We start from the raw sequence: 26,076 nt of genomic DNA on the forward strand, positions 1-26,076 counted from the left end.
GTCTGAGACAAACATACCAAAGCTTATTTGTTACTGGTCAGTTTACTTTTGTAAAATTTTGGGGCTCTTTCTGTAAGCTAAAAATGAATGAGCTGACTAATAGAAACATAGAGACTCATAGAAATTCTTTGATGTATTTGTGAACAAACCCCATTCAAACACAAAGATTACACCATATTGTAGCCATGGTAACACAACAATCAAACAATCAAAATGATTCTTTAAACTTTTGCAAAGTAAACCTCCTAATTAAATCCTAGATGCACTTTTTTTTCTCAGCTGAATGCATTAAATAAAATTTAACAACATTTTTATTCTCTATAAATTAAAGCTACAGGTTTAGATCTATTATCTGTGTTACAATAAAACCAGTTCTAGCGGCCCCTGAGTGTCTGGAGGCCCCTGAATGGCCCCTACCAGGAGCTACTGAGTTTTATTTGCCTTGATATTCCAGTCTTATAATTCTAGATCTCAGAGGTGCAACAGTATAGAGTTAACCCCTTTGAGGTTTTTGATCTATATATCAGTCTGCAGCCAGGTTGTTCTAGAGCAGGGGTGGGAAATTCCAGGCCTCAAGGGCCGGTCTCCTGCAACCTTTTGATTTGTCTCTACTTCAACACACCAGAATCAAATTATGAGGTCATTAGCAGGTCTCCGGAGAACTTGACTGCATGTAGGAGGTGATTCAGCTGTTCGATTCAAGTGTGTTTATTGAATCCAGGACCAGGGAAACATCAGTTGTAGAACACTGGCCCTCGAGGACAAGGATTGCCCACCCCTGTGCTAGAGGTTAAGTAGATATTATTAGGGCTTAATTAGTAAAATGGCAGCAATTTTGCTTATTTCATGACTTCATAACCAGTGACCTTCTCTCCTCTGGTCTGTTTATCAGCTACAGTCTCAGATCAATTCAGCCCTCCAGGACTGTAAACAGCATAAACAGCAACTTTATACCTGTTGGGGAAAATATAGACTATATTTGCTTTGCATTTCCCCGCATGATGGCAATAATATAGTAGGATCCAATTAGATTCTTGATTAATATGGGTTGTTGCTATGTTGTTGTACCGAGCTTTTGTTCAATGTGCCCCTTTTTAAAATTTGAGCCCCTGCCCCTCCATAAGTCTCTGCACTGCCCTACTGTTGGTCCTGTCTGGACCGTAACAATGTCAAGAGACTTTCATGTCTCTATGGCAGCCCTTCTCAATTCCAGTCCTCAAGCCCCCCTGCTCTGCATGTTTTAGATGTACCTCTATTCCAGAGCAGCTGATTCAAATGATTGCATGACCACCAAGTGCTGCAGAAGCCTGTTAATCACCCACATATTCAATCCAGGTCTGTGGCAGAAGGGAAACACCTAAAACATGCAGGGCAGGGGGGCCCAAGGACCGGAATTGAGAAACACTGCACTATGGTAAGGCAGAAACACAGGGTGTGCAGTCTGCTTTCTAATGTTCTCCAGTGAACTGGTTTAGAGAAAAATCTTCCTGGCCATCAGGTTAGAAGAAAGAGATTCAAAGCCATTGTCTCAGTTGGAGGTTTTGGGATTCAGGTCTTGGTTTTGTTTTGGGGCTCAGTTCTTATCTGATCAGCTTTGTGTTTTATTGCAGGGGGAGTTTGGTAATGATGTTTCCAGCAGAAGGAATGCTTAGGAGTTAATTCGGATCAGATTGTAAATAAAAATGGATTCCAACAAGAGAAATCTTCTATTGTCTACTTCCATGGGTCTGATACCTGTTTCATTAAACTCAATGCTTACAGAGAAGATACCCGAACAAATGTTTATATAGGTGGCTGCATAATGGTGGAGTTGGTAGCACTGCTGGCTATTTTTCCAACCCCAGACTGGGGTGAGTTTGCATGTTCTCCCTATGCATGTGTGGGTTCTCTCTGAGTACTCAGTCTTCTTCTCATAGTCCAGAAACATGGAGGGCGGACAGGTAAGTTCTGAGTGTGGAGGAAGAAAGAGGAGCGATCTGACAGCCAGCTGGGGAAAAACTCCGATAACTGCTTGTGATCTGGTTGAGGAGATGACTGTTGGGCTTGGGCAATGAGTGGATAAATTCCACGGCATCACAAGGAGTGGAAATCCAAAAGGCCAGAGCTTGGTCTTCACAAAGAAAATGCTAAGTGTCACAAGGGTAACACCTGAGGGAAGAAAGGACAATGAGAAATTACTCTAGGTATCTCTCAGGGAGCAAAATCACAGCAAGTCAATGCAGAGAGGCTCAAGGTACCATCACTGGCAAACACTCAGGCACTGAAGTGCAGGCAGTCCGCTCCACTTAAGCTTCAGGATGTTTAGAAGATGAACAACAGGTGCACTGAACCACGGACACACCCATCCCTAGTGCAGACTCTGGAGCCCACTGATGGATGAAATGAGCAACTGCCAACAAACAGGGAGAAGAGAAAACTAGAAGGAAACAAAACGCTGATTCCCAACAGTACCCCTCCCCTCAACGGTCACCACCTGGCGGCCGCGATGAAGAAGGGAGCGAGGAACGATAATCTGCAATCTAAGGTGGGTCAAGAACAAAAGAGCCCGGGACCCATGAGCGATCCTCTGGATCGTAGCCCTCCCGATCAATGAGGTACTGCCAGCGGGAGTCCACGATCCGACAGATGGTGTAGGCAGGATGCCTACCCACGTTTCGGGCGGGAGGAGGTGGCTCGGAAGGAGGGCAATGTGTTGGTTCGAACGGGTTTGATCAGAGAGACATGAAATGTGGGGAGAATGTGAAGAGATGAGGGAATACAGAGGCGAATAGCTGAAGGACTGATGACCCTTTCAACTTCATAGGGACCGATGAATCTGGGAGAGTTTCTTAGATATGGATTTGAGTGGGATGTCTCATGCAGAAAGCCAAACCTTTTGGCCTTGAGCATACAATGGAGCTGGGGACCTTTTGCAATCAGCGAAGTGTCTGTTCTGTTCAGCAGTGTGCTTGAGAGCCTTGATGGTCCTGTTCCAGATAATTTTGCAGCAACGTATGTGGTGTTGCACAGAAGTGACTGAGATCTCCTTGTCACCTGAGGGAAACAGGTGTGGTTGGCAACCTAATAAATCTTCAAAAGGTGAAAAACCGGTTGCAGCAGAAACATGAGAATTGTGAGCATACTCGACCCAGTGGAGGTAAAAACTCCAATCAGAGAGATTGGTGGAAGTAAAGCATCTGAAAGTTGACTTGAGTTCTTGATTCATTCGTTATGATTGACCGTTAGATTGGGGGTGATAACCAGATACGAGTATGACCTTTGCCCCCAGGGCAGAACAGAAATGTCTCCATACCTGGGATGTGAACTGGGCGCTGCGGTCAGAAAGGATCTCCTGTGGAACCCCATGAAGTCGAAAGACATGTTTGACCAGGAGTTGGGCAGTCTGGATAGTTGTGGGGAATATCCTGAGTGGAATGAGATGACAGGATTTTGAAAAATGATCGACAATGGTGAAAATGGAGGTCATACCTTTGGATACGGGGAGGCCCGTGACAAAGTCAGTGACGTGCGGTCAGGGGAGGCAGGTGAGGCAGTGCCTCACCAGCCATCATGGAAAGAAAGAAAATATATAATCATAAAGTAATTTAAATTGTTATATTCATCCGGTGGTTTGTACTAAAAAATATTTATTTTTCATGTAGCTTCACCAATTTTGATTTTTATTTGTTCAAAATCGCTGAATTTTCTTATTTTCCCATTCATGAGGCAGCATCACCTTGCGCAACCCCTGCCTCTGTGCTGCCTGCTAAGCGGAGAGAGCATGTTGCTGTACGGCGTCAATAAAATGGTTTAAACAAATTTAATATGTGAATTTATTTCCAATAATTTAGCTTATGTATATAATGTACAGTGCTTTTGTCACCAACAGCGATTATTATAAACGGCAGAGAAGAGGTTCGAGGTGAGGCAGGCAGTTCTCTTGCCTCATGGCAGCGGTCAAGATCCCAGACGCTCGCCTTGTTCACTCCTCAACTGCCGAGTAAGTGACAGCGAGCTAGGCTAAACGATTCGGGAAGCAAGTCAAGTGCAGCGATAGATTATAATAGAGATAGTGATTTTTTCCTCGCTTATCCCGACTTTCGACATGGATGACTACATTACAACACTAAAAAAGTTTTCTCAAGTGAACTTTCAATCGAAGCAGGAGATAATATGTGTGTTTTGTGAGCTATAGTTTGTATATGTAAGGATGCAGAAGTGAAACATAACCTGAAAACTGATGTCAATCTATGCATCTATTTGCAAATCTGATTTGAAAATGGTGGTCATACCTTTGGATACGGGGAGGCCCGTGACAAAGTCGATGGATAAGTGGAACCAGGGACGCTTAGGGATTGAGAGAGGTTGTAGAAGACCGTAAGGCGGTTGGTGAGATGATTTATTTCTGGCACAGATGGAGCAGGCAAGGACGTATTCCTTAATGTCTTTGTGCAAAGATGACCACCAGAACCTACGGTTGACGAGAGCGACTGTGCGGCTGACCCCAGGGTGAGCAGAAAACTTATCAGAATAAATCCAGTGAATCAGACGGGCTAGGGAACATAAATCTTGTTGCAGGGAACTGAAACGGGGGTGGTTCTGTTAATCAATCTCCCAGGTGACTGAGGCAACCAGACAACTGGGAGGCAGGATGGTGGCTGGTTCCCTTTGGGAGTCATCTGGGGAGTGTATGCGGAAGACAGCGTCAGGTTTGGTGTTTCTGGAGCCTGGTCAGTAGGAGATAAACAAGATAAAATGAGAGAAAAACAGTGACCAGCGGGACTGATGAGGGTTGAGTCTTTTAGCGGTTTGGATGTATGAAAGATTTTTGTGACCTGTCCAAACCAGCACTGGTTGCTGAGTTCCCTCTAGCCAGTGTCGCCACTCCTGTGAGCTTTATTGCCAGAAGCTCATGATCACCCATGTCATAACTGCGCTCGGCAAGGGACAATCTGTGAGAAAAAAAAGCACATGGGGGAATCTTGTTATCTAGGTCAGAATTCTGAGACAGGACGGCCCCAACTCCGGTGTCTAAGGCATCTACCTCCACAATGAACTGTTTTTGGGATCTGGTTGAATGAGAACAGGAGCGTTAGCAAAAAGGGACTTTAGTTGTTTGAAAGCCTGGTCAGCCTCTGGAGTCCAAACAAATGCTGTCTTGGAAGAGGTGAGTGCAGTTAGCTGCAATGGTGTTTGACTATAATTTCGTATGAATCGACGGTAGAAGTTGGCAAAGGTGAGAAACCTTTGGAGTTGTTTTCTTGTGTCAGGGATGGGCCAGTTCAGAACAGCTGAGATTTTCTCTCCCATAGGTTGCAAGACTAAGCGGACATGTAATTTCTGTTCGGATAGGGACTTGGAGTAAATTAGGATGTTGTCGAGATAAACAAACACAAATACATTGAGAAAATCTCTCAAAACGTCATTACAAGTGCTTGGAAAAATGCTGGTGCGTTTGACAAACCAAAAGGCATGACTAGGTATTCAAAATGTCCAATTGGTGTTTTGAACGCAGTCTTCCACTCCTTGACGGATGAGGAGAAAGTGATAAGCATTTCTTAGATCGATTTAGTGAAGATGGTGGCTTTGTGAACAGGTTCAAACGCTGAGGAGAGAAGAGGGAGAGGATACTTATTTTTCACGGTTATTTGGTTTAGACCTCTGTAATCTATACACGGCCTTAGGGATCCATCTTTCTTCCCAACATAGATGTACAAAAGACTGTTAATTATTTGTTTTCAGCCCTCTAGTTTAGGTTTTCTTTATCAGTGTTTTATATGTAGTATTTTATTTCAGCCACTGGGTGGCTTCACATTCATATTTGTTACATCTTGTATATGGATCTGAGCATTGAGTGGTGCGGCTCTCAAGGCTGACTTCGTTTACTTCTTTCTATTGTGTACAAGTAAACAACACCAAGTTTGTCTCTCCTCGGGAGTTAAATGGGTGTGTCCTACTTGCATTGGTTCAGGGTCCGAAGGATGAGTTTGTTTTTGTGGAGAGGAGTGGCCCAATGAAGAAAAAGTGGTTGGTCTTATGGGCCAGTTCTTTCTACTCTTCTCCTTTATTCGAGAACAGATTCTATTATCAAGACGGATGGTATGTTTTATCAATTCTTCCAGTATCTCAGGTTCATCTAAAGCGGCTAATTCATCTTTTATTGGGTCATCCAGTGAATGACAATAAGCACTTTTCAATGCGGCTCCATCCCAGCCTGAGGCGACTGCTTTTATTCTGAAATCAATTGAAAAATCTGCTACAGTTCTATGGCCTTGCTTAATGGTCCACAGATCACGGGAAGCAGACGTCTTGTCACAGTCTTGGTAAAAGATTTGTTTAAATCCCTTCAGAAAATCATCAAAAGAACATCTATAATCAGTGGGCATGGGAAACCCGGCCTCAGCCCAGTCCAAAGCCCGGCCAGACAACAAGGAGATAACAAAAGAAATCTTAGAGCCATCTTGGACAAAGCTCTGGGGAGAATGATCAAAAATTACAGTGCATTGTAACAGAAACCCTCTACATTTGCTTATATTACCAGAAAACTTATCAAGATTTGGTGGTCGAAAGTCGGGAAACGTGGAACGGATCGGAGTCTCGGACATGGAGGCAGAGGCTTGCACTATCGGGCTGGGAGCAGGAGCTGGAGTCTGTTGAAAAGAGTTATGTAAATGCCTCTTCCAGGCAGCAGTTAGTCTCTGACAGTTGCTGAGTTCTTGTAAAGTGGATTCATGGTTTTGGAGGAGGGAATGTTGTTCAGACATTGTTCTCCTAGTGTGTCTGCAGAGGTAGTCTGCTGGCCTGAGTGTTCTGTCATAATGGGTTTTAAGTTCTTAGCCCACATGCAGAACAAGCACAGGAGAATAGTAATCAGTTAAAAGAGATTTTATTTGCACAAAATGGTGAAATGATTTGAGAGAGAATAAATCCAGAAACGAGCTCATGAGGTCGTCTCCTCACTAAGAAACAACAGAGGGAGATGATGAGTTTGTGGTAATGGGAAAAGTGAGTGTTGAACAGAATTAGACTGGTCTTACTTTGTGAGATGGTAGATTCAGTCAGGGAGAGGGTACTGCCGGTTCAGGTCTTGGTCCACCTTGGTTGTGGCTGTGAGGCGGTCCAGGTTTCCAAGGGCAACACAGTTGGGTGATTCCTGGGCAGGGTAGCAGAGGCTGCAGTGGAGGGCAGACAGGTAAGTTCTGAGGGTGGAGAAAGAGAGAGGAGCAATCTGACTGCCAGTTAGGGAAAAGCTCTGATAACTGCTTGTTATCTGGTTGAGGAGATGACTGTTGGGCTTGGGCAACCGGTGGGTAAATTCCAAGGTGTCACAAGGAGTGGAAATCCAAAAGGCCAGAGCTTGGTCTTCACAAAGAGAATGCTCATTGTCACAAGGAAAAAACCTGAGGGAGGAAAGGACAAGGAGAAATTACTCTAGGTATCTCTCAGGGAGCAAAATCACAGTGAGTCAACGCAGAGAGGCTTGAGGTACCATCACTGGCAAACACTCAGGCACTGAAGTGCACGCAGTCCGCTCCTCTTAAGCTTCAGGATGATTAGAACAGTGGTTCCCAATTCCAGTACTCGGGGCCCCCCTGACTGCATGTTTTAGGTGTTTCCCTTCTGCCACACACCTGGATTGAATCTTTGGGTGATTAACAGGCTCCTGCAGTACTTGGTGGCTGCAAAGGATGTCATGCAATCATTTGAATCAGCCGTTCTGGTGTAGAGGCACATCTAAAACATGCAGGCAGGGGGGCCCCGAGGACCGGAATTGGGAACCACTGGATTAGAAGATGAACAGGTTCAGCAGGTACGCTGAACCATGGACACACCCATCCCTAGTGCAGCCTCTAGCTCCCTCTGGTGGATGAAATGAGGAACCAACAACAAACAGGGAGAACAGAACACAAACAGGAACCAAAACGCCAGTTCCCAAGAGTAATGCCATGTTATCATTTTTTACCTTAATCTTTTGGCAAAAAATGACTTCGGCCAATTATTTTAGGAAGGTGACAATATGTAGCCCCCTTTCCCCCCCTCCCCACACAAAAAAAACAGCATTTCGATTGCGGTTAAAAGGCACTATTTTCTCAGTTTTATCTTCTGAAACAAACCTTTCATCCTTTTGCTTCAGTGGAAAGATGAACATTGTTTGTGTTTCAGGACATCTACTTAGAAGTCTCGGCTCTGACAGACCACAGTTAAAGGAACAAGATTGTAATTATTTAGACCAAGGTTAAATCATAAATATGGATTCAATACTTGATTTTTATAGCCTGGTGAAAACTGTACCTCATCAGAGCCACTTATGAAAGAAAGCTTCCTCTGTCTTGGTAAAGAAACGATTTGTTGTTGGTATAATGAAACCCTACTGCCCAGAGGCAACATGTTCCTCACTTTCTACTCCGCCATGAGAAACAGCTGTTCATTCTCACCTGGGAGCATCTGCCCTTATTGATGTGTTTTATTTTGTTGTTACTGCGTCTGTTTTCTGTATGATTTACTAAATGTGTCAGATTTTATCAAGGCTGCTCATTGTTACAAACACATAAAAACTACATAATTCTGTATGTCTACTATGCTTTAAATAACAGTTATTAAAAATATATTTTTCAGAGTGATTAAAAATATGTTGTAATTAACATTTGGTGTTAATTTTAATTTATGTTTTAATTTAGACCTGTAATTACAGGCTGTTATAATGTTTTCAGTGGTTATTTCATTGAATTCATCAGCTGTTGTATTTCATTCAGTTGTATGGGACAGTTTGTAAGAGACAGAGCAGCTCTTGCACAATGTTATTAGCTGGTAAAGGTCAATTCCCTTTCCCTTCAAGAAGCATGTCAACACGTCTTTAAGAAGTTTTAAATTAATCTATCTATTTAAGGCCTTATATTCATTTTAAAAAGTTCAGTGGCCGTTTAATGCTTTAATTTTCTTAAATTTAGTCTTGGTTATTAAGGAGTATTTAATCTTGTATATTTATTTTCTTGCAGAACTTTATGATTGATGCAGAATCACTTTGAAAATATTTACAGCTGTAGTTGTAGAAAAAGGCGGTTAAAAAAAATCAGTTGTGACTCAAATAAGTTTTGAACAAATTTTTTATAAGTTTAAATTTTTCTGCATCAGTTGCTATTCAGCAGCATGTTAACATAGGGTATTTAGGTGTAAGTTCTTTCTGTATTTTTAATAATTTAATTATTTTAACGGTTATTCTCTGTTGCTTTATTTCTTTTTTTAAGCTCCTGTTCGTGGTTTAGACTTTGTTTGATCTAAACTTTTGTCAAAAACAAGTTAGTTTCTCCTCATTCTCCAACATCCATCCATCCATCCACTTTCTTTACACCCTTCTTCCCTAAATGGGGTCGGGAGGGTTGCTGGTGCCTATCTCCAGCTGCGTCCCGGGCGAGAGGCGGGGTACACCCTGGACAGGTCGCCAGTCTGTCGCAGCATTCTCCAACATATTACGGATTTTCTAAAGCTGTCCCACACATGCACATGGACGCACACATCTGCTCACTCAGGTTTCTCCTGACAGCAATCTCTCAGTGATGGTGTCAGGGTTGCTGTGGTTTGAGCAGATGCTGAGGCTGTGTGTGGGAGGGGCAACTTAAACAAACATCTGTTATATTTCTGTATAATCAGCCTAACTCTGTGGGCAGTAGAGTTGAGAAAACTTGAGCTTCACTCTTTCTTCACTTTCACATTAAGCCATCTTTGAATTTTATACTTTATCAAATCTACAGGACAGTGTGTCAGAACGTGGCAGATGCCCCCCAACAGGTAGGTTTGTTGAAGTATCTTTCCCAAGGACACAACAACTGGGAATTCTTGGATTAAAAGTAATCTTATATGGGTTATATACCTCCTGAACTGATCCATTCTGAGTTGGTTTAACCTAACAGTGTTGAGTTGTGGGTTTGGTTTTTACATGACACAATATACATGCTTCACTCACCTTCAGGGATGTTTAAAAATAAAACATATGTCATGATTTAACTTCAGATTACTTTACTTAGATTTCCTACATTTTCTGGGTCTGACTTTCAGACCCAATCTTTTTTTTTTTTTCTTTTCTCTGCTCATAGGAGCTCATCCAGGAGCAACAACTCTATGGTGCATAAAAACACAAACCCATAATCTTTTTGTGTGTGTTACTTTATGTCTCACACCACCAGTAGAGTCTGATAATGCCTTAAAATGCTAGCAACAATTCTGATTGTATCTATTGTATTGTGAGATTTCCCTTTAAAAATGGAGGCTGGGTTAGCACCATCGGCTTATTCATGTGAAGTTGTTAAAGAGTAGTGCTCAAAATGTTTAGTTGGTGACATGTTAACAGAAACCCACATATCCAAGGTTTCTTAGCAGTGCACTGTGTTGCAATTTCATGATTATTCCACATTACCTTTCAATGATTTTAATGACACCTCTGGTTGGTGTTCATGTGACCTGTGGGAGAGTTGTGACTGTAATGACACCAAGTGCTCTAGCTACAGGGAACGATCCAAATGAATCCAAATGAAATGCTAGCTTGTACCAAGCTAGCAATTCATCAGTCTCAATAGCAGTGAGAGAGATGCATAAATGGTGTAGATAACATCTTCAATCATCGAGTGTGGGAGTCTTCTTTGTGCTTTTATCACTACATATGACATGAAGCAGAGCTGAAGGAATATGAAAATGTAGGATGACATGCACAGGAATGCACTAGTAATGTAAGAAAATAGCTAACAGAGCAAAGTAACATTTTCAGTAGAGGATATTGTTAAATATTTTCAGAGACAAAAACATTTTATACAGTGGAAGTGAGAGGTGATTTAATTCTAGCAATCTTTCCTGCTATAGACACAGTTACTATGTATTTGTAATAAAACACTTGGCTTATGATGTAAAGAACTTGATCAGCGTTTGAGGCAATGATTGTGTTTAACGTAAAACACAATCATTTCTGTGAGGTAAACTTTGTGAAAAATTCTAATCAGTACTTCTAGCGATTGAAGGTTTTATCAGATCTTACAACCATTTATAATCCTGGACATTTATAATTTTATTTTCTAGTTTCTTGACACATCTTAATCATATTCTGGACCTACTTAGACATGTTTGCGAAATTTCAAGAAAATCTGTTTCTCTCAGAAATGTTTAGTAAATTTAAACTGGCTAATTTCCTGGCACAGCCAAGGTTTCTAAGCATAGGACACATGTTTTCATTAAAGGTTTTTCTCCTAACCTATCCATAATTATGTCCACTTTGTGCAATGTAGAATTTACTCTGAAGCAGTCCCACAGTAACATAATGCCACCACTATGTTTGCCAGTTGTTGTAGTGGAATTCGGAATTTGCCAGCAGGAGAGATGATGTGCTGATCTCATGCAGTCTCCTTTGAAGAATCGAAAGAAAAAAAAAAAAAACAAGATTTATTAATGCAGTGTTTTAATCTAGCTGTACATCAGAGACACATGATCCAGCTTGAAGAAATTGCAGTTTTTTCTTAGCGGTATTCATTATAAAAATTTTAATTGAAGTTTTTATTTTCTTATTTTTGGCACCAACTTCAAGGCAAGAGTAGTTTAGTTCCTGTCAGTCAACATGTCTGCAAAGACTTTTGGCAGATCCTAGATTTTAATGACACCTCTGGTTGGTGTTTATGTGAAGCAGATGTTAAAGTGGACTGGGAAATAAATCAGCCATAAGTAAAATATGTTTTCTAACATTGTCCTGCGCTTGTCCTTTTATTGTTGAGCACCAGTTTCAGTTCACCATTTAAGCAATGTGGTTTACTATTCACCAACATTTTGTCCAGTTTACCAAATATATTTTAATTTTAAAATAATAATAATAATAAACTGTTTAAATAATATTCCAGTAGTCAATAAGTATATGATTATCTAAAAGTCCTGATGTGAGTCAATTTGATTTCAACATGTCTTAGAATTCCTTTGCAGACTCTGGGCTTTCCTGAGAGTGCTTGTTAATCTTCAAAACATCTTGTTACATTAGCATGTGTCGGGTCTTCTTAGGTCGCCTGCCTCATTAACCCTCATTAAGCCTCTGGTTCATTGGTCTCATCAACAAGCAGTGTTCTGAGAGCTCAGCTGAAACATTTTGAAAGAACGGAGGCAGAGATCATCTCACTTGACTTGATTTCCTCCTGGATACCACTGAATTTGTTTCCTGTTTGCTTGCATGATAAAATGCAGTTTGTTCCTTTGAGTTTCTCAGTTAGATTTGTTTTGTATAAGATAAATGTCATTTAATCTCATCTTAACTTCTAACTAACTGGGAATTGTATTTGAAATGCCTTTTTTGTAATGTTATGTGCTAAGACAACAAAGATTATGTGTTGCTCCCATATTCCATCCATCCATCTTCTCCTGCTTATACGGGGTCAGGTCGCGGGAGAAGCAGCTTCAGAAGGGAAGCCCAGACTTCCCTCTCCCCAGCCACTTCTTCTAGCTCCTCTGGAGGAATCCCAAGGCGTTCCCAGGCCAGCCGAGAGACATAGTCCCTCCAGCGTGTCCTGTGTCTGCGCGGTTTTTCTACTTGAACTGTTACTTGGTGGAGTATCTTTTTTCTATGAAGAAGTCCTCATAGAGGGCACAATCCACACTGCGTTACAGAAATACAGAGGTGCACAAGCAAGGTTTATAAACAGCGAGATTGACACATGTACTGTCATGTTCTGTAAGTAAACTTTTAACCCTAACCAGGCTCCCCCGTTTTTCTTTTGACGTTACAAGCTTCTCCATGACCTGCTCACAATACTCACACTTCCACGCTCGTTCCACTTTTCTGTCCTATAAATATGTGTTCATGTTTTAGGGTTTGAGTGCAAAGTGTGTCCTAAATACCTCCCATTTTGGGTATATTTCTGCCCTCTCGCCAAGTCTGCCTCCAGGCAGTTTTTGGCGACGTGTATTACCCACAATTCATTGGAGCATGTGATGTTTTGAGTTAAAAAGTAGAATTATGGGAATGTTACTTTTTTCATCTTTATAGAAATTCAAGGAAAATAGTACGACAAGGCACAAATTAATAAAGGTTTGGTATAAGCAGAAAAAAAGAATAGCCACAAATTAACTGTGAGGAAAGGTAAAGTAAGGTAGTTTTATTTATATAGCACATTTTCAGCAAAAAGGCAATTCAAGGTGCTGTATATGAATTGAAAGGAAATACAAACAAAATAACAAACCAAAGGAAAGAGCAAAATAAGAATTAAAGAATCTAATAATGTTGATCCAAAGTATATAAACTAGATACTCCTGTTCAGGTGAGATAAGTATCCTCTGGTCTAATTTTTTTACTGGGTTGGAAGAATAGGACCCTAAGAAGTAGTTGCCAAGGTACTTTTTTCTGGATTCTGGACTCTTCATTGTCTGTTGGACCAAATTTTTATTATTTTAAAACTTTAGGATGGGATAGATTCAGCATAATTCTTCTACATTAGAGTACAAAAATATATCCAAATAATCAGGGAAATGCTCTTTTCCACCTGCAAGTTGGAAGGAACATTTCACTAATCAAATTATGCATTCACTCAAATATTATTTATTTTGTTTTGCACGTGATGAACATCCTGCTTTGCTAATGAAAGGTGAGGTGGCATATGTGGATGGAGAACATGTTGTGTTTTTTGACACATCAGGGCCGAACCCTGGATGTTGTTTTCATCACCGTGGTGGTAGCTTCTACCTTGTCAGTGTGTCAATGCTATTTAGCAATCATTTGATTCAGCTGTATTGAACCAGAGAGAGAACTCAAACATGCAGTGTACTGATCCTGGAGTACTGACTTGGGATACCACTGCAAGTCAAGACACACAGACACCTTCCAACATATGTGTTTGTATCAGGGAAGTCTCACTTTGGATTATCACTAGCAAAATTCACAGAAACTGAGCCAAATTAATTTCCTCAATACTTGTATTCTGGTGTACTACTTTAGAAGTACAAGAGGTTGAACCTGTGAAGTTGGATTGAGGTGAACACTTCTCCCTTGCTCCAAACAGCTCTCTTTGAAGAAGTGTGAAGCTCTATTTTGGCTGATATTAAGACATATCTACCCAAGACTCCTATCTCAATAAGTAGCATAAACACTTCTCTGAATATTTTAAAAGCGTTGTGCTTTCTGTTTTCTTGTGTTATTATTTTGAGTATAGTTTTGGTGTGTGTACTACTTTTTTCGTGATCTTCAGTAGTCTGATAACAGCCTCCAGTAGACTCAGGGAAGTGTGTGGTGTGTTGATTGAATTTAGAGAACAATTTCTACAGCAAGTAGAGACAGCATAATCCAGTCCCCACAGACTGCCTGTGTAAGTGTTTGTTTTCTATTAATTAGCATATGTGTGGGTGCGGGTGTGCTTGTGCTACTTACTTTACTTTCCTCATTTATATGTATGTATTTGCCTTGGGATACTCATTCACAGTGACTGTTTGTGTCAGTGTTTGACTCCACATAGTTGTCTTTATTAATTTTTTAATCTGTTCTGCTGTGCTTCCCATCTGAGGAAATCAAGTTATACAATTCTCTGGTTTAAGTTAAAATTCTGAAAGTAGTCAGTAGATGTCTCGGTGTACTCTGTCACAGATGGGCTGGACGCCCTCAGTCCACACATCATAAATGCCCTTGAGTTTCACCACTAAAGTATATGTGGGTACTACTTTAAAGAGGGAACAATATACGCTACATTCCCTTTGCGGCATTTCATGACATACATTCAAATATAAAAATGCCTCAATTAAACCTCAGATGAGATATATAGGAATAAGTATATACATCCTGAATGTAATATTTTTCCAATTATACACATTTTAGTGTCCCTATACACTTTTCCTTCATTAGATCAGAGCATTGAACAGGTGTTCTGTGACTTAGGGAAATGTAAAGTGCAAATGTACTTTATGTTTATCTTGGAAAACCCAAGAAACATGAGGTTTTCAGGCCTTGTGGGCACTTTCTTTAGAGTTTCAACATTTGAAGAAATAGTTTTTATTTTTTTTAAGTTTTGTTCTTTGAAGTTCCAGACAATAAGTCGCTCCCGAATATAAGTGACATCAATCAAAAACTGTGTCATGAAGAGAAAAACAGATTCCCAACTGTGTAGTCATTCCTCCAGTTCTAACCATCTTCTTTTCAGCCTGCTCTTACCTTTCCTCACAACTGCAGAGGAAAGCTGGAGTTGTGAGGAAATGATTACTCCTGGGTTCATGTCCATCAGTACGAGTTAACATTTAATGCATCAGTAAAAAAAAAAAAAAAGCACTATGAAGAGGAAAAAAACAGAAAATGTGGACTATAGGTTGCTGGATCATCCAAAATGTGGAAAATATTTGACTTACATTACTGTTGCCTTATTATTCCATATGTTTGTAGAAAAACGAGGAAGACTGATTCATGGTTTTAGCTCAGTAGAGTCATTTAATTCATGAGCTGTCTACATGTAAAAAGTTGTTTTCATTGTAATTTTTTTTTGAAGACTTCATTTACTAAGAGGACAAAGAAATGTAGCGTTAAAGGTCCTTTGTTAAATCAAGGCTTATCAATAAATAATCATTTTTTTAGGCTCAGTTAGGCCTGTTTAGTGTGGGACCTATATAATCAAGAAATTTAATTGAAAACACAATGTCTGACAGCCTGAAGTAGGCTAAGCTATCTTAAAAAATCACCCTGCTCTGATCAAATGAAATTCAAATCAAGATTAGAGCTATCATTGACATCAGGCTGGAATGTATTATAGCCATCACTTTCCTATGCAATTCCACTCAATTGTGATATACTTTCACAGATCTGTCTAGGCTATCTCCCATTGAAGAAGATTTCTCTGATTGAATTACTATTGGGCCAATCAGTGATATATAAGACTTATTGTTAGTTCTTGCAAACATAGCATGAGGGTAGTAGAGGAAGAAAGTAGCAGAGTGAGGACAAGTGGACTGTCCTTCAGCAGCCTCAGCCTATAAGTACAGAGTTAGCTCAGGATAACCTCGTCCCCCACAAATACGGCATGAGAGGGAGACTTGATGCACTGTATTCTCTGCCAATGGATTGAGTTATGCTCTTCCTCAGACATCAAATGCACTTGGTTCATGATAAATAGGATTGTCAGAAATAATACTACATGCTAGCTCCACAGACTGTTATACTGGAAATGTAAAGGAAATTGCCAATATGAACCTCCTGTTAAAAGAGGTTTTAGCAACTTCTTTGTAGATGTTGAACTAAATTTGGCAAAAGAATTGAACCAAACCTATCAAGGTTAGGATCCAGAACTAATGGTAGATAGAAATCCAGCGACATTTTTCTCACAAGAAATCTCAGATAAAGAAATTGACATTGTAAAAAATCCACAGATTAGAACAGTGATGATTTGACTTTAACAAAGCAATTAATTGCAAAACCTCAAGCACATATGTGTAACTTGTCACTCAAAATGGGCACCTTCCCTAGCTCAGTGAAGATTGCTAAAATAATACCAATATACAAAGCAAGAGATAAGCATCTGTATACAAATTATAAGTCACTTTACATAATACCACAGTTTTCAGAAATTCTAGACAAACTCTTTACATCATGGTTGGACAGTCTTCTTCCTTGTCCTGCCCTGAAACAGCAAAACAAAGTCCGCAGCTGACTGTGTTTGATGATTTTAAAGGGTTTATTCCCAATTACCGCAAGGACAATTAGGAAAAAAAGGTTGTATGTAACTTCTGTATCATATATCATTGAACCCTGCACCCCTTTGTAACCGCCTCCTCAATGGGACTAGAACAGCTGACTTGACTCCCCTCGAACATCCTCCAGTCTCCCAGTCCTTTTACAGTTATTAAAAGGACACAGGTAGGTGCACAGTGCACACACAGCATGCTCATTTAACTTCCTCAGTTGCCACAAGTCAATTTAACAACGTGTATCCCATAACTGAATAACCGAATACTCTTGTGTACTATAATGTACACTGTACTTACAAGAGGTTTCACTCACAGAGCAGGAACAGGAGCAGAGGCTCTGGTTTATAGTCATTGTGCGACGGATGGCTCCTACATAATTTTATTTAGCTAAATTGCTATTAGTAGTTTATGAGTACAGAGAGGCTTTGTACAATCTGAAGTATTTTAAAGAATTATCATACAGTGCTGCTTGAAAGTTTGTGAACAACCCAAACATGGTCATTGTTTTCTAAAGAAAAATTATTATAATCATGTGAAATGAACATCCAAATCTCAAATTGTATAGCAGTCCTTCCAAATAAGGGAAACGAAGAAAAAAGTATACGTTTTCATTATTTATGCAACAAAAGTATTGTCGCGCTTTTGGTTTCCAGGGTAACGGAGGCGTTGGTGTAGGTGAAGATACGCGACAAAAAATATAGAAAAAACCTCTTGCATGAACTTTACTTCTTTCAGCAACAGATGAATTACAATGACAACCGAGTTGTTCTCATGTAAGAACCGTGTCGCTTCTGGTCTCTAGCTCTGGCACAGACAGCGCTTGGCAATATCCGGGCAGTGAGCAGTGAGAACCATAACAACAACAGAACATAAACATCGAGTCTCGTGATACTCTTTTTCTCTCGAACTGCGCTGCATTTAATGACCTAACTAGGCTCGGAAAACTAAAATAAAAACTACGAAACCAAGCTTAAGGTCTAATAAAGTTGAACCTTCTTTACACTATCCCCCCTTTTAGGAATACTGAGTCCCTTCAGTACAAGTTATACAGCCAAAATTGAGAAAGAAGTGGTAGTTATAAGAACGTAACTACTGAAATGTATATGCCATAAGGGCAAGAAAACATAAACCAAGTTATTTAAATTCTGCAATTCTAACATTCAACTAACTCACTAACTAAACTAGTGCCTAAATCTCTGCGGTCTTTTGACTAGACGACCACTAGATGTTTTAACAGTCTTTTCTGAAGAATTTGAATCCCCCTGTCTTCCATCTGGCCAGCATCCTGGATCCTTGGGCTGGAGGTCTTCATCCTGATCATCTGACAGCGGTAGTAGAGGAACCAGGGGAACATCCTCTTCTGCTGGTTGAAATTCTTGGTCTTGGCAATTCTTAAGCAGTCTGCTTCTTTGGCGTAAAACCCAGACTGGTATCACGTCACTGTCATACGGCTTGAGCCGATCGTGGTGCATCACTGTCCTGCGCTTGGGACCTTGTATTTCATACAGCACAGGACCACAGCAAGCTGCAATAATTAACGGGCCTTTCCATAGCTTCTGAAGCTTAGGGCTTAACCCTTTCTTCTTTGAATCGTCTCTGACAAACACCAGATCTCCTACACTGTAGAAGTGTTCTTTGGCCCGGAAGTCATGCACCTTTTTCTGCCGTTCTTGTGCAGTGCGCAGGTGGTTTCTTGCCAGTTGCTCAGGACTTAGGGATTCAACCCAATTGACTTCTGGCCTTTCTGGTAGGTGCACAGATGGCTGATCACCATTACTGGTGCTGCTTCTGGGCTGGATGCACCTTAAGGCTAGAGGCACAACATCATCCAAGTCATCTTCAAACTTAGCCCATTGGATATGAATTTTTTGGCAGTACCTGCACCCTTTACATGGCAGATCTGACAGGTTAATCCCTGCCTGGTAACAGTCACAGTTCTCCACCTTTTCTCCTGGCATCCTTGACATGGCATCTGCATTACCATGTTGTTTGCCAGCTCGTTGTTCAATCTGAAAGTCATACTGGCTTAATTCTTCAAGCCAGCGGGCTAGTTGTCCTTCAGGACTTTTGAACCTAAAAAGCCAGATGAGACTGCCATGGTCAGTTCTAAGTAGAAACTTTCTACCTAGTAGATAGTGGCGGAACTGCTGTGTGAAACAAACAACAGCAAGTAATTCATGACGAGTGACACAATACTTCTGTTGAGCTGGTGAAAGGCGGCTACTCGCATAGTTCAGAACTCGTTCCTCTCCCCACTGTACTTGTGACAAAACAGCACCAACACTGTTGTTTGAGGCATCCGTATCCAGAATGAACTTCCCTTCAGCTTGGGGATACCCCAACACTGGTGCAGTGGTCAGTTTCTCTTTGAGCCTCATAAATGCAGACTGCTGCTCATCAGTCCAAAGGAACACTGTCCCCTTTTTGAGAAGAGTATGGAGGGGGCTTGCCAGCTCTGCAAAATTGGGTACAAACTTCCGGTAATAGTTACACAGCCCAAGAAAAGTTTGTAGTTCCTGTAAGTTATTGGGGGAGTTCCACTGCTGTACATCCTTTATGAGGGCTGGATTTGGACTGATTCCTTTGCCACTCACAATGTGACCCAAGAAGAGAACTTCTTCCTGCAGCAGATGACATTTTGCTGGTTTTAACTTTAATCCATAGCTTTGGAACCTCTGGAAAACCTGCTCGAGCCGATCCAAACTTTGGTCTACTCCATTTCCAATGACAATGACATCATCCAGGAAGATGAGAAGAGTTTCCCACTGAAGGCCCCCGAGAACGAGCTCCATTGCTCTCTGAAACGTACTTGGAGCATTGCATAGTCCAAATGGCATTTGAGTGTATTCATAAAGGCCCCATTTGGTGATGAATGCTGTCTTTTCTCGATTTTTACTATCCACTGCAATCTGCCAATAGCCGGATTGAAGGTCAAGAGTAGAGAACATTGTGGCTCCACCCACAACATCAAGACATTCTTCAATCTGGGGTAATGGATAAGCATCCTTGATTGTTAGATTGTTCAGACAGCGATAATCTACGCACCATCTTACTCCTCCATCCTTTTTTCGAACTAGGACCACTGGAGAGGCCCACTCAGATGCTGATGGTGTGATTACGCCATCTGCCAGCATTTTTTTAAGATGTACTTCCTCCTCGCCTTGAAATCCAAGAGGGGTTCTTCTCACAGGTTGACGCACAGGTTTGGCAGACCCAGTGTCAATTTTGTGTGTTACAGCAGATAAGTAGCCATGGTCAGAGTCACTTTTAGCAAAGATGGATTGGTACGTGAGGAGTAGCTGAATGAATCGCTGTTGCTGTTCCTCACTGAGGGTCTCACTTATGGTAGCCACCAAACTTTGGAGATGCTCAGGAATGTCAGAGATTGTTGCTACCCTCCCAACCACCAGTGATGGTGCAGGCATTGAATTTGGTTTTGGTGCAAATGGGGGTAGAGGATAAACCTCAACTAGGAGTCCAAGACATACTCCTCTCTGTAGAGCCACTCTCTTGGTTGAAAAATTGCACACTCTGACTGGCACCTTTGTCTTCATGGTGACAACAACACTTCCAGAGACTACATTATTTGCAATGTTCAGGGGTTCCAAGAATGCAGTAACCCCTGGCTGTGGGTCCTCCACTTCACCCCACACGACACATTCAGATTTGGCTGGGATGATTGAGGTTCTTTCCAGAGTTACTCTAGCCACACAGTAGTCTGAGCCATCATCTCGCACAATTTTGGAGGGGACCAATTCATCCCCAATGAAAACTTTGCCTTGGGTATAGATGACAACATCATGGGCCTTCATCAGATCCAATCCAAGGAGGACAGAGTCTCTTATAGGGGCTACATGCACTTCCCAGTCTATGGATTTGGACCCAATCTGGAAGGTCACTGTGAGTCCATGTTTAGCTTTCATGCCATCTCCAACTCCTGCATTTAGTAGGTATGTATGGTGTAGGTCTGTAGGTGCAGGGTTACCGTTCAGGATTCTCTGATACAGCTCTTCTGATATCACAGTTGTCTGAGCTCCAGTATCAGCTACGGCCTGCATTGGGATACCATTTATGGTCAAAAGAATTTGCAGACTCTCACCCCTCCTTTCTGTGCAGCCAACCTGTCTGCCTTGTAGTTGGGAATCTGAGGTTGTGCTTCCATTTGACTGCAGTGGGTTGTCTATATACTTGTCACTATTGTGTCTTGCAGTCACAGGACTGGGAGCCCTACTGCAGTCCTTCCTAAAATGTCCTGTCTCTCCACACTTAAAACATGGGCCAGTTGTTCCACGATTTGGACTTGGAGTTTGAGAACGCCCTCTGCTGGGCTGCATGTGTTGGTAATTTTGTTTTCTCTCTGGTATAGAGCTTTGGGCTGCCTTGGAGTTTTGGGATACAATGCTTATGGGCTGTAAATTGGCAACCTGGAGCTGTAGATTCCCCACGGTGTTAACAAGGGTCTTCACTTGTTCTGCCAGTGCAGCAAACTGGTCAGCTGTGACATACTGAGGAGTACTGACCCTGCGGGACGTTGATGCGCTGTCATCGCACATGTCCCCCTCATCAACCCATGAAATGCGCCTTGCTCTGTTTTTTACTTCCGTGTCCCGACCCACAGTAGCTCTAAAGTTATGCTCATGAGCCTCCACAAACCTTTGAGCCTCTACAAAGGAGCTTGGGTCACGATTCATGACTTCGAATGCCACTTTCTGGTTCCTTAAGCCTTTGAGGAAAGCATCAGTTGCCAATTGGTCCTGCAGCTGGAGATCTACCCCTGGATATGCAAGTGTAGTCAGGCGTCTAACCTCCTCTGCAAACTCAGCTGATGTCTCCCGCCCTTGTCGAAGTTCTCCCAGTCTTCTTCTTACTGTTGTGGGAGGGTCTTTTTTCCCAAAGCGTTGAGTGAGTTGTTCAACCAAGAGAACATAATCTTCCCTTGTGCGCTCTGGTAATGAGCAGATGTAGCGTACTGCAGCTCCTCTCAGACACTCGTGCAGCCTGTCCACTCGTTCAGCAGCACTCCATCCGTGTTTTCTGGCTTGGCGTTCGAATGGCATCAGAAAAGAGTCCCAATCTTCATCTCCTTCATAGGTGGCTAATTTAGGCCTCTGAAGCTCTGAACAGTTGTTGTAATAGCCTCCAGTATTATTTTGCCTTCTTTCATTGTGGTAGGTAAAAGTGTGTGGGACCTCAGGTTCAGTGTCCCTAGTGTCTCTGTGTCCTGGGTCAGGTCCAGGGTTGGTGGTTCGTCTCACTGGGCCTGAACTTTGTGATCTTTGATTTATAACCTCCAGCTCAGCGGCAAAAGGAGTATGAACACGTGGTCTAGTTGTCACATCCAAAGAGGCATGTGTTTCACATGCAGACCTTTCTCTTGTAGAATGCAATGGAATCAAGTCATCACTCCTCTCAGGAACAGTATGTGATGCTTGGGTTTGTTGTACAGTTGATTGTCCCGTTATGTGTGAAAGTACAGGAGCCAACATCATTTGAAAGTGTCTTGTTTGTTGATTTTGATTTTCCAGCACAGCTTGTAACCACTTTGGAGGTGTGTCTGCCTCTCCAGGGCCTGCTGTAGCATCTTGTAAATCCTCTGTCATTTTATTTATTTATTTTTCCGTTGGCAAGTTTTTTTCTTGTGCTCTTATTGTGAAGGGTTGGACCGGAAGTGCTATGCCGCAACAATGTAGCAGCTTATTACTGTCTCAGTGCGGTATATATATTTTTTTCTTTTTAGTTGTAGCTTGTCTTTAAGTTGTAATTAGTTCAGGGTGGGCTTGGATATTATCTTTGCGATTGAATTCACTCACAAGAGTCCTGTAGATGATCCCACTTCTGACACCAGTTGTCGCGCTTTTGGTTTCCAGGGTAACGGAGGCGTTAGTGTAGGTGAAGATACACGACAAAAAATAGAAAAAAACCTCTTGATGAACTTTACTTCTTTCAGCAACAGATGAATTACAACGACAACCGAGTTGTTCTCATGTAAGAACCGTGTCGCTTCTGGTCTCTAGCTCTGGCACAGACAGCGCTTGGCAATATCCGGGCAGTGAGCATTGAGAACCATAACAACAACAGAACATAAACATCGAGTCTCGTGATACTCTTTTTCTCTCGAACTGCGCTGCATTTAATGACCTAACTAGGCTCGGAAAACTAAAATAAAAACTACGAAACCAAGCTTAAGGTCTAATAAAGTTGAACCTTCTTTACAGTATTTTATCTGTCAAAAAACAGCAAATCTGCCAAGTGCTAAAGTATGTGAACTCTTTCACCTACCTTGTGTCACCTCCTTTTGCTGGTGATTTTCCATAGAGAAACTATTTTACCATTTGTAAATAATTTGTCTCACAGTGAAGCTGGAATCTTTTGGAGATGGTCTTATAGCTAGTGATGGGCTATCAGAAGCCAGGCTTAGAGGCTTGTACCGAGTAATAAGGGGGCATGTCCGGTGAAGCCCCACTTCGAGGCATGTGTTGTCTTGTTGAAAACCACGTGACTAGCAACAAACGATGCCTCGCATTGCATAGGTCACGTGACTGCTTCAGTTTGCATATCGGTTTTCAAAATAAAATCGTGATGAGCCGCTGCTTGATCGCATCAGATTTGTATTAATGATTTTGATGATGGCACTCATCAAAATGTAATGTTTGTTACCATTTTTCTCAATGGTTGATTATGGCATATTTTGTGACTTTATATTTATGTGTTTTTATTCTGTAAAACATTTTGACACTGCCTTGTTGCTGAAATGTGCTACACAAATAAACTTGATTGAAAAGGAGCCAGCAAGAAGAAAAAATCTGATATCTGGGAATACTTGAGATGATCACTCACAAGATTCTTAATAGCAATAATTAAACCCTTCACATCCAAAATTCCCACCTTCTTGAAATTTCCACTATTTCTTTGTTCTGCAAAAATATGTCAGTCTTACACAGCAGAAACAGACTTAAAGCTGTTGGAAAAGTAAAATTATGATGAGTAAAAATATAAGGGATCAGATCAGAGAGCCAATAGAAATTCAAGAAAAAGAGAATTTTTGAAGAATTTTAGTTTTTCAGGAGGCAAATCAAAACTCAAAGAAAACTGTCTTCCCCAACAAGCACTGCACTCTGAATACATTAAAACAAATGTCTATTGTCAAATCAGTCAGTGACAAAAGAAAACAGCCACTGACAGTAAACATATATCAGGATTGACTACAAATTATTTTAACAACTAAAAAAGATTAGTTAAATAGGATTTAATTGACTCTCCTGTTACTAAATGTGAGTTTGACAAAAACTTTGTGATTTTGTTTTTTAAATATGTCTATCTGAGTGACAAGGCTGTCACAGTTTCAACAGCAGATGTCACTAGTGAGAAATGAATGAAGCATCGAGTAATGAACTTTTGGGCAAAGCAATGGGCCAGGAAGCTTCATTGCTTCATGAGGCTTCATTTGGCCATCACTACTTATAGCTTTCCCCAGACTGATGGGCTGTGACCACCTTCTTCCTGATGTCCTCAGATGTCTCCTTTCCTCTCAGCATTGTTGATCTGGTCTTTATGCCTTGACACAACAGTGGTTTGGTTGGTTTTCTCCCCCTTTTAACCAGTGCATCTCAAAACGTTTTCCAAAGATGTCTCATTTGATTGATTTGCTTAACTGATTAGTCGAGCACTCAAATGTGTTTCGCCTGAGTCTTTTACCTGATTGTCTTTACCAGTGCAGCTGTGGTTCATTTACTTTTGCAGATGCTGATTCCATGTTTCATTTATTCTGCTTGCAATTCACACATTTCCCTCAAAACAAGCAAATGGAATCAATGAACATAAACCTGGCATTTCGTATGCAAAAACTGGTAATGAAAAAATAAGAAAATCATGGGTTAAAAAAAGAAAAATCTAAACTACTCAACTAGTTCACAAACTTTCAAGCAGCACTGTATGTCTTACTCTTTAGCAGTTGCTCAGCTGTAATTAGAACTGATAGAATTAATTTAAGAAACTATATAAATAGAGATAATTACACTAAGGACTGTGAGAATCTATGTCTGTTTGTTTCTAGAACGTGTGCCTTTTAGTAATGTCTGCAGGAGGAGATAGGCATGCCAAAATGGAAGGGGAGTCCAGGCCACTCCCGGAGAGCTGGCTTGACAGAGAAACACCCAAAGGCTAACGGTCAAAGTTTGTGACCCAGAGATGATACTGAAACTGTGCTTAAGTCTTCACATGAAGACAGGACACTGCATTGTATAGAAAAGATAGATAAATGTGTGTTAGCAGTTGGGTTTGTTGTTTGCCCCTCCCCTAATTAGCAGCTACTAATCTTTGTAAACAGGGTTCTCAAATTACAATGAAAGGAGGAGAAGAAAGAGGGGACATTAGAACTGGTCCATAAAGAGATGTCCCTGGGCAGAGTTCTCTGTTCAATTGCAAGAAATTTAACATCCTCCCTGTGTTCTTATTTTTGTCCAGTGAGAATGTCAGGTTAGAGGTCTGACAAAAACTCGACCCTCCCATAGTTCCCCCAGAAAATTGGAAACCCCCAACACCTGAAAACCTCTCTCAGTATTTCATCCTTCAGAACCATAAATGCTACATATACATAATGCAATCAATCAGACAGTGGTAGTTTGACATGCTGAGCTCTAGTAGAGTAAAAACATATTGACAGTGACATTGATTTAAATTTCGACACTTGTTTCTGTCTTTTGATACTGTTTCAGACAAAGCAAAATTTATTGGTGACCTTTTGGTCCTAAATATGAAGGACACCCAAGATTAGAGCAATAAAACTTCTTTTATTGAGCTAAAACAGATGTTGCTCCTTAATGGGAAGAAGCTAAGCTGATTTATTGTAACCTTGGGAGAAGGTTATAAATGTCTGTGTTCATAAGCAGAATGATTACAATCAGGAGTTATGAAGAGGTGGACAGAAGCAGTGAAGGGGGATCTCACTCTAAACCAGGGGTCTCAAACTCCAGTCCTCGAGGGCCGCAGTCCTGCAACTTTTAGATGTGCCTCTGCTGCACCACACCTGAATAGAATAATTAGGTCATTAAGGCTCTGGAGAATTGATCTACACAGGGAGGAGGTAATGAAGCCTTTTCATTCCAGTGTTTTTTACTTAAGGTACATCTAAAAACTGCTGGACAGCGGCCCTCAAGGACTGGAGTTTGAGACCCCTGCTCTAAACTATTTGATAGTGAAGATAAACTTCAGGCTTCGGTTTTGATTTTCTCATCTGACGTTTGAGTTTGAGTCCATACTTGTCTGAACAGCAATGTATGAATCTTCGAACAGGTCTGAAGCCACAACTTGAAGAATTTAGCATTTACATTATCATTCAAATCCCCTGATCAGTTAATATTTGACTTTGGCGAGTAACTTCATGCCGGCTGCTGTTGCTTTCTTGCTGGTTAAGTTTCCCAGTAG

At 41.2% G+C, this 26,076-nt stretch overlaps 1 protein-coding gene across 1 annotated transcript; it reads right to left on the reverse strand.

Moving 5' to 3' along the window:
- Nucleotides 1–17,292: 17,292 nt before the first annotated feature.
- Nucleotides 17,293–22,978, reverse strand: LOC122830832. The gene is made up of 2 exons (XM_044116545.1): nt 22,933–22,978; nt 17,293–22,506 (listed from the first exon to the last, which is right to left on the reverse strand). The coding sequence occupies exon 2, from the start codon at nt 22,251–22,253 to the stop codon at nt 17,835–17,837; it is 4,419 nt and encodes a 1,472-aa protein (XP_043972480.1). The 5' UTR covers nt 22,254–22,506; nt 22,933–22,978; the 3' UTR covers nt 17,293–17,834.
- Nucleotides 22,979–26,076: the final 3,098 nt, after the last annotated feature.

The sequence above is a fragment of the Gambusia affinis genome, linkage group LG05 (genome assembly GCF_019740435.1).
Source record: "Gambusia affinis linkage group LG05, SWU_Gaff_1.0, whole genome shotgun sequence".
In the NCBI taxonomy this organism is placed as follows: domain Eukaryota; kingdom Metazoa; phylum Chordata; class Actinopteri; order Cyprinodontiformes; family Poeciliidae; genus Gambusia; species Gambusia affinis.